At 39.1% G+C, this 16,206-nt stretch overlaps 1 protein-coding gene across 1 annotated transcript; it reads left to right on the forward strand.

Annotated features, from left to right (window-relative positions):
* Positions 1-410: 410 nt before the first annotated feature.
* Positions 411-15,887, forward strand: ralba (v-ral simian leukemia viral oncogene homolog Ba (ras related)). Its single transcript, XM_056389813.1, has 5 exons — positions 411-554; positions 11,658-11,867; positions 13,003-13,211; positions 13,805-13,982; positions 14,145-15,887. Exons 2-5 carry the CDS (start codon positions 11,754-11,756, stop codon positions 14,265-14,267), a joined length of 624 nt encoding a protein of 207 aa, XP_056245788.1. The 5' UTR covers positions 411-554; positions 11,658-11,753; the 3' UTR covers positions 14,268-15,887.
* Positions 15,888-16,206: the final 319 nt, after the last annotated feature.

Below are 16,206 nucleotides of genomic sequence, written 5' to 3' on the forward strand. Positions count from 1 at the left end.
CTTTGGACTTTTGGTGGAACAAAACAAGACATCAAACATCTCCTCGGGAACCTGGGAAATAATTAGTAGATTAATTGCTAAGAAAAAAAAAAGATCACAGTGCACAGCAAATCTGCCTTAATATTTGTCAAAGGATGTCAATGGACAATGGTTGCCTGGAAACGTAGGCAAAAGAAATACAAACTGTAGTCGGCAGAAATTTTAGGAATACTTAATAATTCGTTTTATCGTATTTATTTATTTATTTTAGCAACATTAAATTGTGTAGATTGAGTGGGGCTGGTCAGTAGTTAACCGCTATTGTGTTCTGTTTATAGTCTTGGTGAAAGTCAAAGGTGTTGACAGATCGTTTTATACACGGTCTGATATGCGAGAGACTGAATGAGCGCCGATGGTGTCGTCACATCCTGTCATCTGTAGTTTTTCATATCCGGAAGGTGGGGCTTTTTGTTGCAGGAGCGGTTTGCATTTGGGGAGTCAATGCCTCGATATGCTCTATTAATGCAGTCATCAAGATAGCATCAACAGAGGGCAGAAATACGACTCCTACTCTGGTAAGGCTTCAGAAATGTCTTAATGGATGGAATAAGTGGGTGTTTGTTCACAAGGTCTTTAGAGAGTTAAATATATAATAAAATAAACCACACCTGTTTTAAGGAAGGACGAGCGACCAGTGAACCCTAGGGGTGACCGTTTAAGATAGAATCGATACAAATAAACTCTTATCGTCTTGGTTTTAACTGACTGGTTTAAATGTCTGCTCGTGTTAGTGTTTTAGTGTAGCTCGCTGTCATTTACGCTTAGGCTAAACTGGTACAACATAACGCCAACATTAGACGTCACGTTCATGGTAAGTTATCGTTAGGTTAGCCACTAGTCACCGTTTAACTAGCCTTACTGATGTACACTTTCGCATTCATTTGTGGCCACCCCGCCAGTTTCATAAATGATATATGTTTCAATGTGTTTGTATTCATTTAACTAACGCTGTAGTGTTGCGATGCGTTGTTTGGCAATAACGGTAGTCATTCCACCAAAGTCCGTGTTTATGAACCTTTGTGGTGATGGTCAGCTGCCGTTACACAGTTGTTAGCTTACAACGTCCGTGTAAACTCGAGTTGAGTTACCTGTTGTGATTAAAAGTTGTAACTTTGGTGTTTCCCGAGGGTTTAGTTAAGATAGTGTTACACTTGATTAGCTGTTCAAATTAACTGTTGTAGTGTGTACTTGTTGACAATTACCTCAACTGGTTTGTGCTGAAAAGTTTTCCTTCCAACACGACACACCCAAGCTGGCTCATGGTTTCTTCAGTTAACGTTGGTGTAATCCTAACTGTCAGCATAACGCCCAGTTTCTATAATAACAGTGTACACACTAGTAATAGTTTTTTCCCCCTCCATTACATAAGGCATGTATCAGTTAATATGTGGAACAATGCTGTTATTATCAAATGTTACTCCCTCTATGTTTAATCTACTAAATTAACTTTGTAAGTTTACTTTGTTGGGATCCCTGTGGTGCCTGGACCCTGCTTTGGGGACTATTGACTATGTGGCCTCTGTCAAAATACAGAAAAGTCAAAGTAGTATAGAAATGTAAACTTGGAAGCAAGTTAGTCACTGTCAGTGAAAAATGTTTACATACAGTATACTATGAGAGTGCTGGATGATAGGCATGTATTTTGTCTGTCCTGAGCAGTGACTCTTGTGTTTACTGATGCTCCATTTTGCAGATGGGTGCAACGTTTTCAGTTCTTATCAGCTCTTTTGTTTGGAGACAGGTTGAGAGTGTTGAAAATAGTGGTGGAAAAGCACTCACATTTTCCATGTCATTAATAATACAAATAACAAATAATATATTTTTTTGGTATCATGGAAAAGTGACAAATATAATTCATCATCCAGCTCAGACTTAGATTAAAACAATCTAAAACTACTCAAACTTGCTGTTCTTTTCTCTGTTTTCTTCTTTACTGAATAAATACAGGATTTTGTGGCACAGAGATGCATTAGGGCTGTGCTCCACTCCAGATTTGTCATTTATTCAATAAGTGCTGTGAAAGAGTAATTGATTACTCAGTCAGTGCTTGTTGGCTTTCATCTGAAGTCTATACATTGCATCCCACAGGCAATATTATTTATAACCAAAGCCTGTTTGATTTTGACATAATTCATGGTAATGAGACATTAGCTTTGACAAATTTGGCATAAGGAAATCACTTGTGGAATAGAAATATATAAATATATATATATATATATATATTTTGTTATTGTTAACATACATATGCTTGGTCATTCCCTTGACAAGAGTCTCAACCTGGCCTTTCCAAAACCTCAGAGGGGATTACTCAATAACAAACAATACCTTACTCAATTAATTATATGATAATCTCTGTTCATTAGAGATTGTCGGTAAGTGGAAATTGGAAATGTTTGTGAATGAAAATCAATGTGTCTGGATTAATTATTGATTATTCTCTTATTGTCTTGTATTATGAGGTTTGTAAGGATTAAACCACTGACCTGCTTGGGGTCTCTTGAAGACCTGCCGAGTGGGATTGAACATGCTTGAATTAATCATAGTGTGTCTTGTGGTGGGGTTCAAAGTAAACATTGAATCTCAGATTACACCTGGTCTAAATAGCGAATGAGAGCCAAGAGCCACTGCGACTTGTTTGATTTATAACTTTATCCTCTGGGGCATATATTCAATCAACCGAACAGTTGATTTGACCTCTGAAATTTAAACTTTAAATGTATCCAATTACATTGAGTTAATAATAAAAAGCAAGTTAATTTAATACTTACTCTGAGATTTTCAGTGCAAGGAATAAAGTAGACTGGAAAGAAAATAGATTTTCCTGCATTCATCAACTAAAGAACACTTTGTTGAAACAAGAGACAAGCTTGATAAGTTGGCACAATATACATTTTTACTTGAATTCCTAATAATTACAGTTTGTAAGGCCTAACAACTTGTAATTTTTATTTATGAATAATAAGATTAGGAATAATAAGACAAGTTGCTGTTTTTACAGTTTTGTGTAACAGTGCACTCTAAACTGGCAGATAGTCAAAAGCCCTGAACGATATTGTCAATTTGAGTGAGATCTCAGATTTGAAGTTGATAAGTACTGTGAAATGCATAGTGCCAGTACTTTCTCATAACCCCTTAAGCAACTGAAAAAAAACAACATTAGTGAAAATAGCTGTCGATTGTGATGTCTCCAACATTTCAGTCTGAAAAACCCATCTTATGTATCTCCAGTATAAGTTTGTAGGACAGTTAAACAACCATTAACACATCTGGAATGACATGCAGCCAGCCTTTCATAATTAACTTGTGAAGTAAATACAGATTCCAGCAGTCGCAACATTTTCAGGGAAACAAATTCAGGAATTGTTTGACAGTCTTGTAGGACTCCAGGTTTTTTTGTTTTTTAAAGCTGATGCAGACAGTTTTGTTTGGGAGATATTAATGGATGGTATTTTTTGTCACTACATCATCTGAATACTTTTTTTCCCCCATCATACCATATAATTATTTCTTTTAGAAAATGCTGTTTCAGACTTTTCAAGAAAAAGCCTGACTCATCATTTTGACCATCACAAGAAGCAAAAACTCCCCAGTAAAATCTAGACTAATACAATAGGTCAGTGCCTTGATTGGCATTGACCAGTGTTGGCAGCATTGTAGACACTTCATGCAAACAACAACACAGCTGGTTTGTCTCTACAGCATACTTGTAGACCGATAGCAAACAGTGACATCAGAGGTCTTGTGAATGAGGCTGAACTGGCCCCACATTCCTCCTCTTTCTCTGTCGTGACTGACTTGATGTTTATTTCCAACCATGTCTTCGTCCTCACTCGGATGATTTTCTTAATGCTAAGCCCTGTTGTTCCTTAATATTTTTGCAGCTTATCAGAATATGACAAACATTTTCTGCAAGGCTTCATTTGCCTTGTTTTGGACACAACCTAGTTGGCTCACATCAAAGAGCTCCATCTGCTTTTCTAATCAGTCCTTCATTTTCTGATGAGGTTCCTGAATTACCTGGGTTCTTGGTGTGTAATAGCATTGGAGTCAGAAAGCCATTCGCTAATGATATTGGCAGTGGAAATGGAGGGCAAGGGCAAAAGGAACTGCGTAAGGAGTTTTTTTTTTTTTTTTTTTTCTTTACTAGACTTGTAAAGTGAGTGATTATGTGTAAGAGATGGGGATGTAGATAAGTGCATATCAAGCTGCCATCAATGGTCTGTTTTCTGTCAGCAGGGGGGAAAGGAGCTTTATATATTTTGTGTGACTATCAGTTAATTACAATATGAACTGCTGTGCTTGAGGAGTTAAAAAATCCTTGCCCGTGTCCAGAATCCGGAATACACAAGGAGCTGTCATGTCATAGAAAATGCTCTATTCAGCACATATTTGCAGATCCTTATGGTCATTTGACATTTTTTTTGTTCTTGCTTTGCTTGTAAGATATTATGAATCTTAAAATAGTGAGAATGAAATCCTGTTGTCTTTTGCTTTTCAAAGTTTGACCAAATGTTTTGCTGATTGCATTATTGTTGGGAATTCCCAACTCCATTCCAAGATCTGTGAGTAAGACAATTACACATTTTTCCACTTACAAGGGAATTCATTATTTTAAGGGTAGAGTGATTCTTCTTCCTCCAAGGCTGCCAATTTGACATACTGGCATATACAGTAGTTGTGATTGTTATGTGTATGGAGCCAACTGAAAAGCAGTGCATCCTGTTTCCTACAATTAAGAGGAACAAGTAATGCAAATGTTTATTTGCAGAACACTATGATAACTCAACTTTTTTGATGCATCAATTCCCCTTAACCCACTGCTGGCATCCAGTGCCCAGGGGCCTGTTGACTTTGGTTATTGGCTAGGAGGCTAAATGTGTAGGCTATGTTTGAATCCTTAAAAAATGTAACTGCATCACGACCACAAGAGCCACAAATAAATGCCAAATATACCACAAGAGCACAATAACTGTCATTGGTTTGATCAGTTTAAGGCTACTTATCTTTTCTCTCAGGTGTTAATAATGTAGACATTATTTATAGGAAAGGGAAAAAAAACACAGAACAAGTTGATACCATAAAGGTTAGCCATAGTTAAACTGTGAAGCAGGTACGGACCATTGGCTAGCATAGCAACACACAGTGCATTCATAAAGTCTTCAGACCCCTTAATCTTTTTCCACATTTAGCTTTGTTGCAGATCTTACAGAGACAGGTGTGTGCCTTTCCAAATCATGTCCAATCATTTGAATTTACCACACAAGGACTCCAGACAAGTTGTAGAAAAATGATCAAGAGAAATGGGAGGCACCTGAGCTAAATGGCTGTGTTGTTCAGACATTTAGCTGAACAACACAGCAACTCTTTGCTAAATGTCATATCATAGGGTCTGAATAACTTATGTCAATGTGATATTTCAGTTACTTCTTTTTAATAAATTTGCTAAAAAATCAAAAATTCTGTTTTGACTTTGTCATTAAGGTATATTGAGTGAAGATTGAGGGAAAAGATCATTTTATTTTAGCATAAGACTGCAATATAACAAAATGTGAAAGAAATTGAAGGGGTCTGAACACTTAATGAATGCACCACAGCTGCTTTCATATTTAAATACTCTCAAAACTTTACAAGAGCTATTTGTAAGCTCTGCTGTTGCTACATAGCCAAAATTAGCATTAACAGCTTTTTACTTACCAGTCTTTCCAAGGGCTTCAGCCATCGTTGCATTTGCAATACAAGAGTTTATAATATAGCCTTAGAGCAGCACTTCTTCATCAGGGCAGACTGGATGCCACAGTGACTCAGTATTGGAAAGTGACGAGACAGTCCGACCGGACTTGGGCTAGTAGGTTAGCATGCTAACTTCAGTACAAGAAAAGAAGTGATAGAAATAGAAGCAAAACAAGAGTTAACATCAGCATTGCTTTCCACTGCTGGAGCCAGCTCTTGGAGAGTAAAGGAATAAAGATTGATAGTGATCTCAAAACGTTTCTGCTAGACTGGTGAGTAAACAACTCTTAATGCTAACGATGGCTATGTAGCAATTGCAAAACTTACAAATAGCTCCTTTAATGATGAAACAAAGTTTTTCAGTTGTGGGATTTTTATCAATTGAATAATTTAATTTCCTGTTTCAAGTTTGAACAAGTTGATTCCAATGTGAAATTAAATGAGAGTCGAGGTGCCTTGAGGGTAGGAAATCAGTGTTCAAACTTAGCATGGCTGGAAAATAGTGAACATTAACCTACACAGTAGGTTAATCAGCTTGTCTATCATTTCTCATTTAGCACTGTCAACCGCAACTTTATCATGTTAGTAACCAGATCCAGACATCCATATATGCCATACAGTGTCTGGTACACAATTTGGGAATGTGGAGAGATTTTAAATACCTCTCATCACTCGTGCCTCTTCACTCAGCCTCTTTTAACTGCATTCTGAATGTTCTCTATACTCTTCTTCAAGACTTTCATTTCGCCAACATATAGTGAGAGGTTTGTCTCAGAGGTTTTTCAGGCCTAAATGTATTCCTGTGTGCCCATTTATGTATAAATTGGTGACGAAGACTGGAGAATTTCACAAAGCAGTTTATACTATTATGTCTACTGTGTTTAGCTTTAGGCTACAGTATGCCCTGTTGTTCCAGGATGGAAATATTGCATGGCAGAATTAGTTTGACTGCCCAGGCTTTTCAAAATGTTAGTGCACCAAGGAGTGAGGTTTACAGACGCCGTAGGCCCCATGAACATATCTGAGCTGTGAGGCAGAGGGATAGCAGGGGATGGTAGGTAGAGATTTCTTTGGTACTGTCATGGTTACAACTCTGCCAATTTTAAACCATGATGGCACCACAGGCTCCTAGCATGGTGTAGGTGGTATCTAACTCCGCCTTATGTTATGTTTCTTGTCAGGCAAATGAAAAAAAAATTAGCAAATTGGAGATAAGTAGTGGGCAGTTGGGAGTTACTCAGCAGGAACAAATTGATTTGTCTGAGAATGCATACAGAGATCTGAACTCTTCTTTCCATCCATCCTGAATCAGTCCAGTGGAAAGACGTGAATGTTTGGATTATACTGCATTGGCTGCATTGAGGTTTGAAAAGATATCTCTTGTGTGTTTCAGGCTAAACCCCAAAAACCTTTTGCATTAGTGTCATTGTATAATAATGTATGTGCTTAAGACTGTGCTGCAGTTGCACCTCGATGATTTTTTCCACTTAAGTAAGAAAGGAAAAAGGTTTAGAATAGAGATGTATTTGAAAAAGCTTCCCACTTAGTGTTGCTGAAGTAGAGAGGATTTTAGCACAGAGAGGATTTAGCTGCCCAGTTTCGTCAAAGGCTCCTCTGTGCACTCCGCTGGCCAAGAGTTGTTAGTATGCACTGCGGGGTGCTTTTTGAAAAATTCTTCCTTGCTGCTGTGTACTGTCTTTTTAAGATAAATCATTTCCCTATCTTCTCTAGCAGTGACCATGATAACTGCTATGGCTCGACTAAACACATTTCTGCTATGCCTCGGCTGTTAAATTATGCATTATTTGTTGCTGTGTGATAAACAAACCTTAGGATCTTGAATCCCAGTTGTTGTGTGTTACAGAAGAGCCATTCTTACACATAGCTCCTGACTGCTGTGACTCATGAGATGCATTGTTTTGGCCACAGCGAGCTATGATTATGACTAGGGAGATAGGTAGCTGTCCACAATAAAAGGGCTCAGCTCTCCCTTTACATTTGCTGAAGTAAAGGAACATTTTCAGTCCTGGAGTGGTAAAAACTGGATGGGACACAGCAGAGTTTTGGGGCATCAGTGAGGGAGTTTTGCTTTGCTGGCAGCAGAATTATCAAGGGAGGATGTGTTTAGATATAACAAGAGTTAGTGGTGGAAAATAGAGAGGTAAAACAAATTGTGCAAGTAGGTTGAATATTACAGCCTTTTTAGAGGAATTTCACTACAATTTCCCCCCTCAAATGGCATCACATCCTGTAACTTCTGTTAGGATGTGTTCTGTCACATAGCATTCCCTGCTACACCACAGTGTTTCAATTTAGCCGCACCCACACTAAGCCACCTCAGAGTGTTCTGGTTGACTCATTTGACTAGTGCTCATGATAAAAGAAATAGCCACAGTGAGCTAATCTCCTTCTCAGATCGTTGGAATTTGAAGCCCCCTGTTTTCTACATTAGATGGGGAGAGGAAATACCCTCACCCCTGTGACCTGTGGAATGCAGAGAGAGAGAGAGAGAGAGGGAAGAGTCATCAGGTTCTCTGCAACTATGGCTCAGATAGCTTGAATTTCCACAGACACCAGAATTCACTTACTCTACCTCACTCAGAGTGGAATATAGGAATCTTAGAATGTGACAACAAATTTGAGCATCACTATGCTAATACTTTGTTTGTTTGTACCAACTAAACTCCTAGCTTCTGCTCATGTGGAGGAGGGTTGAGTGACAGATTATACCTAAAGAAAGATAGCTGCACTACTTTGAACATGAGGAGTTAAAAGAATATATTACATGTTCAGCATACAGTTGTTCAGTATACCAGTCAACATTTTCATGTCATTAGAATCAGCTGATTGAATGATAAAATAATTTGTAATGGATGTCATCTGATTTTCATCAGTGTCTAATCAATCAAAGTATACCTGGAAAAGAATGTGGATAATTGATGGTCATGTACAAGTTCAAGAAACTTGCGTATTAAGGCCTGGAAGCATCATCATGGGTTTTTTGGCTCTATCTGTTTGCTGTAATCTTTTATTAGTTACGGTGCGAGTCCTGGCAAACCTTGGTGTATCCTTGCCAAAGTGTTAAGATGTGCAGGGAGGGAACACTAACCCATTCTCCAAAGGGAATATTAATGAATTCCTGTAGCCCACACTGCACTGGTGTCATCTATATTTCAGGAGCTTTGCAACCAGAGTGGTCTGTTTAGGCTGTACCCCTCCTTCTCCATAATCCAACACCCCCTGAAAAGGACCAGTACCAAGCAGTCTGTAGATCCATATCTGGGTCAGGCCTAAATATTAATTCCTCTTTTGTCAATGCCCTCCATTTTAACCCTGCATGCAACTTGTGTTGAACTGCAGCTTGTGGAAATATGGTAGGACTCCCCCTCCCAAATGTCTGAACTTCCTTTGGAAAGTCTGCACTAAGCACTTTTTTGTGCTTGGCCTTTTTTTGTCATAAGTTTATTCAGTGTGATCACTTTATTCATAGCATTGGAATCTGTGTGTACATGCGCACAGGGAAGTGGGTTACAAGTGAATAATTTAGATAGTGACCCCTATGCATACGTGTGAGATTGGCAGAGTTTGTCACTGTGTGACTATGTTTGGGTGGATATCCTTCAAGCCCTTTCACTGGCCTGGTTACTGATAACAAAGGCAGGAAGAGCACAGGTCAGACTTTTCTTCCTGGTAAGAGAGAGTGGAACCGAGATGCCACATCCTCAGCATCCTCCGTCGTCATACCATAGCTTCTGCATACTGAAGGGGAGGTTAACTTGATGCAAACCACATGTTCTGCTTTTGGACAATGCAAGGAAATGTTGTGGCAAATGATCACATGCACAACTGCACATTTACATAGAAATACACTAAAATCACAAAGTTTTTTTTTTTCTTCTGTTTTCTCTCCTCAGTCATGTTGGGTGAACACTGTATAAGCGGAAATGAAATGTTTACTGTTAGGGAGAAGCGGCTTATGAATAATGATATGAATCAGCGCAGTGCTCCCATTAGTGTGACATTTCAAGAGGACAGAAGAAATGTTTCGTTCTACAGATAGAGTTAAAATGATTGGGGGACAGAAGGCATAAGAAAAGAAGAGGTTGCTGACAATAAGAGTATTGAGTTGTCTGACGGAGAGGCTCTCAAGATACTAAGTCAAAGTGTCTGTCACAACTCTGGCTCTATGGGTTCTCAGCTCAAGATGACATTAGATTGTATCTATACAATCAGGCATCTGCTCATCTGTGTACTTAACTGTACGTAGCAGGTAGTGAGGGGAGTATACGGTTGGGTGTTGGGTGTTGGGTTACAGTGGTGGCTGAATGTTGACCTATACAGTGGGATTGCTAAGGATGGAGCCAAGAGAACAACAGTGAGTATTACCACTTAAAAGTATAGATAGAAGGCAGTAGAATTTTGTCAGTAGGGAAGTCTGCAGGAAGTGATGGGCTTTGATTTCTGCTGCATTGTAAAAACACAGGATATTGGCTATTCGGTTGATCTTCTGGGGTTAAGATACATCCTATGATATGTAGAAGTACAGGATTTCAGTCTCGTCACATTTTCTGTCATTGACCTTCAACTATCGACTATTACAATGAAAGGCAAATGCCAGAGCCTATCTCCGAAGGATTAAACGCTCATTAAACAGCCATCAATGGCTGTTTTAATGATCATTTTAATGCCGTGTACCATTACAGTCAAACTAGGGATGCTCGGTGTTGAAGTTTTTTGTCGATATCCAATCATTTTTATGGTAATATCAACTGATACAGCCATAAATATTATTCATTGCCTTGTAATAATAATCATAGTTCTATTTTTCCACAAGTTTAGCTTAAGTATTGTACAAAAACCGATGGTCCGCGGTCAGTGGAGATGTGTGCTACTTACAGCATACATTCTGTAACATACTGTTACCTCAAATGACAGCAGGTTCTTGTAAATATCAAAATGCTGCTTCTGCTTCCTTCTGTCATCACACAAGTTTTTCGAAATTATCAGTAAAGTAAACCAGATATTCATCTTTACAGATACAAATGTGGTTAGTAAACATTGTCACAATTTGACAAAAGTTGTTTATTATGACTGAAAGAAAGTGTTTGCATAAAATTATACATGATGATAATCGAACAATAGTGATAGAATATTTTGAAGCAGTATTTCAATTGAGAAGATGACCAACATCTCATGCATCCCCAACTTAAAACTAGTCTAATAGATATGCCCTCTAAGGTCAAAGATGAACAAAATAGTTCTTGCAGTCTTGGTTGCAGTCTATCTTCGTCTTCCAATGAAGCCTGTGCACATGTGATACAATCCTTTCCTGACCATACAAAGGCAGTGCAAGTCAAGACAGAACATGCAGCGTTTACAGCTTGGTCAGTTTGCACTCTGCTGGAAGATATGTCTGACAGAGATTGAAGATATTGTGAAGTCAGGTGAAAGCAATTGAGTCTGAGCTTTCACCCTCTGAGGGCAGGGCCATTATACAGCAGATAGATGACCAGTGACGTCTATCTTCCATTGAGGGAGTTTAGCACATGATGCCCTATTTTAATGCCTTCCTAAATGCCGTCTTGTAGCGAAGAATGATATAGGTTCATTACTACTGATCAGCTGCAATGACCTTTTGATGGCGAACTTTATAAAGTTCTAGGTTTCATGAGCAGGCAATTTGGCACTTTAATGGGAAGGGTGGGGGTTAGGATTCAAGATTTGTTGGAGCAAAGCCTAGTGTCTTGGCACAGCAAGTTACTGTCACAGTGAAAGCTGTTAAGTAACAACTGCCATCTGTCCCTGCACTTGTCCACATACTTCTATTCTCTATGTATGGAGTTTATTTACTGTATGCACTGATCTGTTTCCACTTTTGTCATTCACAGCTTGTGTCGAAGAGTGTTTGGTTGCAAGGAAGTGTATGCGTGCATGTGTGTGTGCGTGTGTGAGAGTGTGAGAGAGACACTAAGAAGAATCCAGTGATGGCTACCAGTAAAGGTAAAAACCAGAGCTCTCTGGCACTGCACAAGGTGATAATGGTGGGCAGTGGAGGCGTGGGGAAGTCAGCCCTCACCTTGCAGTTCATGTATGATGAGGTGAGTCAACACACTCCCTATGAACAACTTAAACTATAAAGTGTGCTGTGGTCCAAGGTGAACACAACAGATAGAGGAGCAAGGGTTTCAACATTAAGCATGAGTAATCTGCTCCTCTTTGTCTAACCAGTTTATTTTTTATTATTAGTCCACTGTCTTAATCTAGATATCAATCACTGGCTAAATAAGTGGTTGATGGTTGAATAAGTCAGCTCTTCATATAGAAGCTTCAAATTCAATGGCCTCCTTTCAGTGGTTCGCCAAAAGAAAGCTCTTAATGTGAAGCAGTTGCAAGAAATATTCAATACGAAATAGTTCAGAAAACAGCAAAGCTGCCATCTGTTACATAAAAGTAAGAACCTGATTGTAGGAACAAAAGTGGCTCAATCACAGAGATGCTCCAAAACTAATTAAAGGGTTACAACATAGGATTTTTTGTAAAAAGGACACTTTTCTCAAGTCCATTGCTTCCTTGACCACAGTGATTTACTGTGACAATAGCACTTAACACAAGTGAGAGCGGAGACAGTCTCCCTTTATCACTGCTACCCAGAAGCATATCAGCAGCATTTTTCAGTCATCTGTCTGATATCCATTACATGGTTCAGATACACATCCATTTGAACTATTGTAGCTGTCATGTGTTGATGGGACGTATGAAGCTGAGGCTCTGAGGCGTGTACCAGATGAAGCCTCGCTTTGAGGCTTGTATCGTTTTGCAGAGAACCTCTTGACCAATGACAAACAAGGCCTCGCATTGCATGAGACACTGGTTCATTTTTAATTGCTGCTTTGTTGTTTACATTATTAGATTATAAAAATTTTGAATGAATAATGAGTCAATGACATAATGAATAGCACAGTGGTAATAGAAGGGGTAGAAGGGATTTTTACGAGATTCATGTATGATTTGGCTTCCACACATTAACTTGAGACGTTGCTAGTGAGTACTGTTGAAGCTCAGAGTAATTAACCTTTTGGCAAACCAATGGACTGAGAAGCCTCACTGCTTCTCAAAGACTAATTTGCTAGCTAGCCGCGTGCTTTTCATACCTCACTGTTGTTTTAATAATGCAACTTGTAGAATCTCTTTAAGCTTCAAGACCTCTTAAGAAATGAATCCTTTCATCCCCAGTTTGTGGAGGACTATGAGCCCACCAAGGCTGACAGCTACAGGAAGAAGGTGGTTCTGGATGGGGAGGAGGTCCAGATTGACATCCTGGACACAGCAGGCCAGGAGGACTACGCTGCCATCAGGGACAACTATTTTCGCAGCGGGGAGGGCTTCCTACTGGTCTTCTCCATCACAGAGCATGAGTCCTTCACTGCCACTGCTGAGTTCAGGTACTGATGCAGTTTAGTTAGTGTTGATCATGACTGATATGATGGATATCATTCTGGTTAATTTATTATGTTGTTGTAGAATGTATCTATAGCAGTCATGGGCCCAAAGCAGCCACTTAATAATAGGCATGTCCCTATAATTTTCTTCTTTTGCCTGCAATCTGTCTGCCAGTACCAGATTGTAAATTAGTAATGCAAATACAGGTAAGAAGATTGTTTAGGAGCTCTGCATTTAGAAAACAGAACCTGCACGCCAGCTTTGCTCTAATGATGTTGCTATAGAGTGTTATGTAATATTTGTAAAGAGAAGATGACAGTGTGGATCTGTTGAGGTAGGGAGGTTTTGATAGGATTTAGACAGCTTCTCTTCATCCTCAGCATGAACAAAATACTGCAGCTCAAATGCAAATTTAGTCGACAGCACTGTAGAATCATGTACACCTCCAAAATGCTGATGAGCTATGTTGATGAATTAGAAGTGAGGAAGCAAAGTGACTGTCACTGTATCTTTCTGAAAGCACCAATCAAAGATCACTCACTTATTTACATAAGTAAAAATGGAGTACGGGAAATACACAATCTGTTCCGTGCAGGGAGCAGATCTTGCGGGTGAAGGCAGAAGAGGACAAGATCCCTCTCCTGCTGGTAGGGAACAAGTCAGACCTGGAGGAGCGCCGGCAGGTATCTGTGGAAGAAGCCCGGGGGAAAGCTGAAGAGTGGGGCGTCCAGTACGTAGAGACATCAGCCAAAACCAGAGCCAACGTCGACAAGGTGCATCTACACATACAAAATACTCGGTGACCTATTAAAGGTCACTGACTATAAACTGATTTACTTTCAAACTTTGGATTGTATCATTTCTCTATCAGATTTAAATGTTATGACAGTAAGGAAGTCTAAACACTTAATCGATTTCTCCTTTTTTCTCTCCAGGTATTCTTTGACCTGATGCGAGAAGTACGAGGCAAGAAAATGTCAGAAAACAAAGACAAAAATGGAAAAGGAAAGAACAAGAAGAACAAGAAGAGTTTCAAAGAGAGATGCTGTTTACTTTGAACTCTTCATGGACCTTAACACCCCACAATACAACTGAAAGTTGGGGGACAAAGCAGAGCGTCCTTGCCATTGTCATTCAAATGAAATTTAATCTTTTTTAATAGCTGGTTATAGTTTAGTGTCTAGAACAGTCTCAACCACTTTTTTGCCATTTTTAATTGATGAAATCTGAGTAGCTGTTTCATTGGAAGATAACCACTGTTGTGACTGTGACTTGGACTGCAGTGCTTGATGGCTCATAGTAAGCCAATGACCAAACTGCCACTGACACTAACTCTGCTGCTCAAGACAGTCTCCACTGTTTAACTCAGCGATTATACTGCCTTTGACTTTGGTTCAGTGTGTTTTACACCAGAATTGTTGAGTCTTTGTCGAGTTAACAGTGCTCTTAATTTCTTTACCTGCTCTTGAACTTACCTGCATATTTTTTGTCTTAGTATAGACCCCTGGAGTCTATGATCATCATTGTACAAGAACTCTAATGCTGCTGTCTGACATATTTGTAATCATTAATGATGACAGTGTCCTGTCTGTTGAAGATGTTGGCCTCATTCATCTGTCCAGATTTGTGTTTGTGTTTTTCTGTGTGTTTTGAATGGCTGTTGAAATGGGAACTTTCAAATGTTTTCATTTTTGAGGCTGCTTTTACAGTTCTTATTTTCAGTTTATACCATTCTTTGCGATTTTCTAACTACAGAAGAATTATACAGTGCAATCAGAAGATTTGTTGCTAAACAGGGTTGTTTTATTCCATTACCAGGCCTTACATGATGACTACAATTTAATCATGAAATGCTTAGCAGTTCCTGTGGAGGACTGTTGCTAAGTAAAATCTTCGGTGACCCTAATTCACAGAAAAACAAAAAAATATTCTGGTAGATATTTTATGTGTATAGATATTTTGGGGCTGTGAAAGGAAGGCAGTAATGTTGCTATTGTTGTTGGTAAATGAGCAGTGACTAAGAGGGGAGAGTAGACCTGGTTTTCTCCATGGTACTCTGCCATGTTCATGCAATCTGGCCTTTTCCACTCTCCTCACGGTGCAGATCACTTCCTGTTTTACATGACTGTTGAAGTGTGGAGTCTTTGCTGGTTCTATGCTGTGAGACAGGTGTTGACAATCCAGGAGGCTGCCGTGCTTCTGGTCCACCATGCCATTCTAATCAGTAGCTGCTTATTGATCTGAACAATTCTGATGTTCTTTTTTTATTCCTGGGTCTCTTGAACAATATGCACTACATTGCCAATACCTAAGAAGTGGACTTCATGCTGACTGGTGTCACGCTGGAGATTTTGAAACAAATTGTGCCAACAAAATTACAAAAAACTCCAAACTATGTTTGTGGATGTACAGTTTGTATGTTATTTACCTGAATGTATGTGCATTTACCAGAAAACCCCACCACCTTTCTGTGTCTGTGTGAGTGAAGCTTTGATGAGGGTGCCAACTTCTTAACTGTTGTTTAATCAAGTGCTACAGTGAACAAGATGTTTCTACCACTGCCTAAACCATTCTTTATAACATGTCCTCCTTTTTTCTTTTACTTCCTACTACTGTGAGTATGCTTTTATCTCTCTGAAGTGAGACTGTTGCTGAATAAATGCTTTTTTCTTTGTAAATACTGGAAATTATTTTGTCTGTGAAAACTCTCAAAACAAACACATAGAATGTCAAAGGTTCACACACCATGAGGTTACACAGGTGCCCGCCAAGTCTGATTTTATAGTACAGCCATAGTAGCATATGATTTATAGTACGTTAAACAGTTTAAAACCATGTCAAATAAAAGTGAATTGGCTCCCATCAGATGACTTAAGTACTACATATTGCCCTCCATTGGCTGGTGGAGGTAATAGAACTACTTAATGTATGGACACTGTGCAGCTACTTTGGCATTATCCAATGGAGTGAAATGTTATGGTTGTCATTTCTTGTTCC

Source organism: Seriola aureovittata, chromosome 11 (genome assembly GCF_021018895.1).
Source record: "Seriola aureovittata isolate HTS-2021-v1 ecotype China chromosome 11, ASM2101889v1, whole genome shotgun sequence".
Taxonomy (NCBI): Eukaryota; Metazoa; Chordata; class Actinopteri; order Carangiformes; family Carangidae; genus Seriola; species Seriola aureovittata.

Excerpts from the sequence above, each read along its gene's own strand:
- ralba (XM_056389813.1), top strand. The coding sequence starts at position 11,754 with ATGGCTACCAGTAAAGGTAAAAACCAGAGCTCTCTGGCACTGCACAAG. Across the intron at positions 11,868-13,002 it reads TGCAGTTCATGTATGATGAG|TTTGTGGAGGACTATGAGCC; the intron begins GTGAGTCAACAC and ends TTTCATCCCCAG. Across the intron at positions 13,212-13,804 it reads ACTGCCACTGCTGAGTTCAG|GGAGCAGATCTTGCGGGTGA; the intron begins GTACTGATGCAG and ends TGTTCCGTGCAG.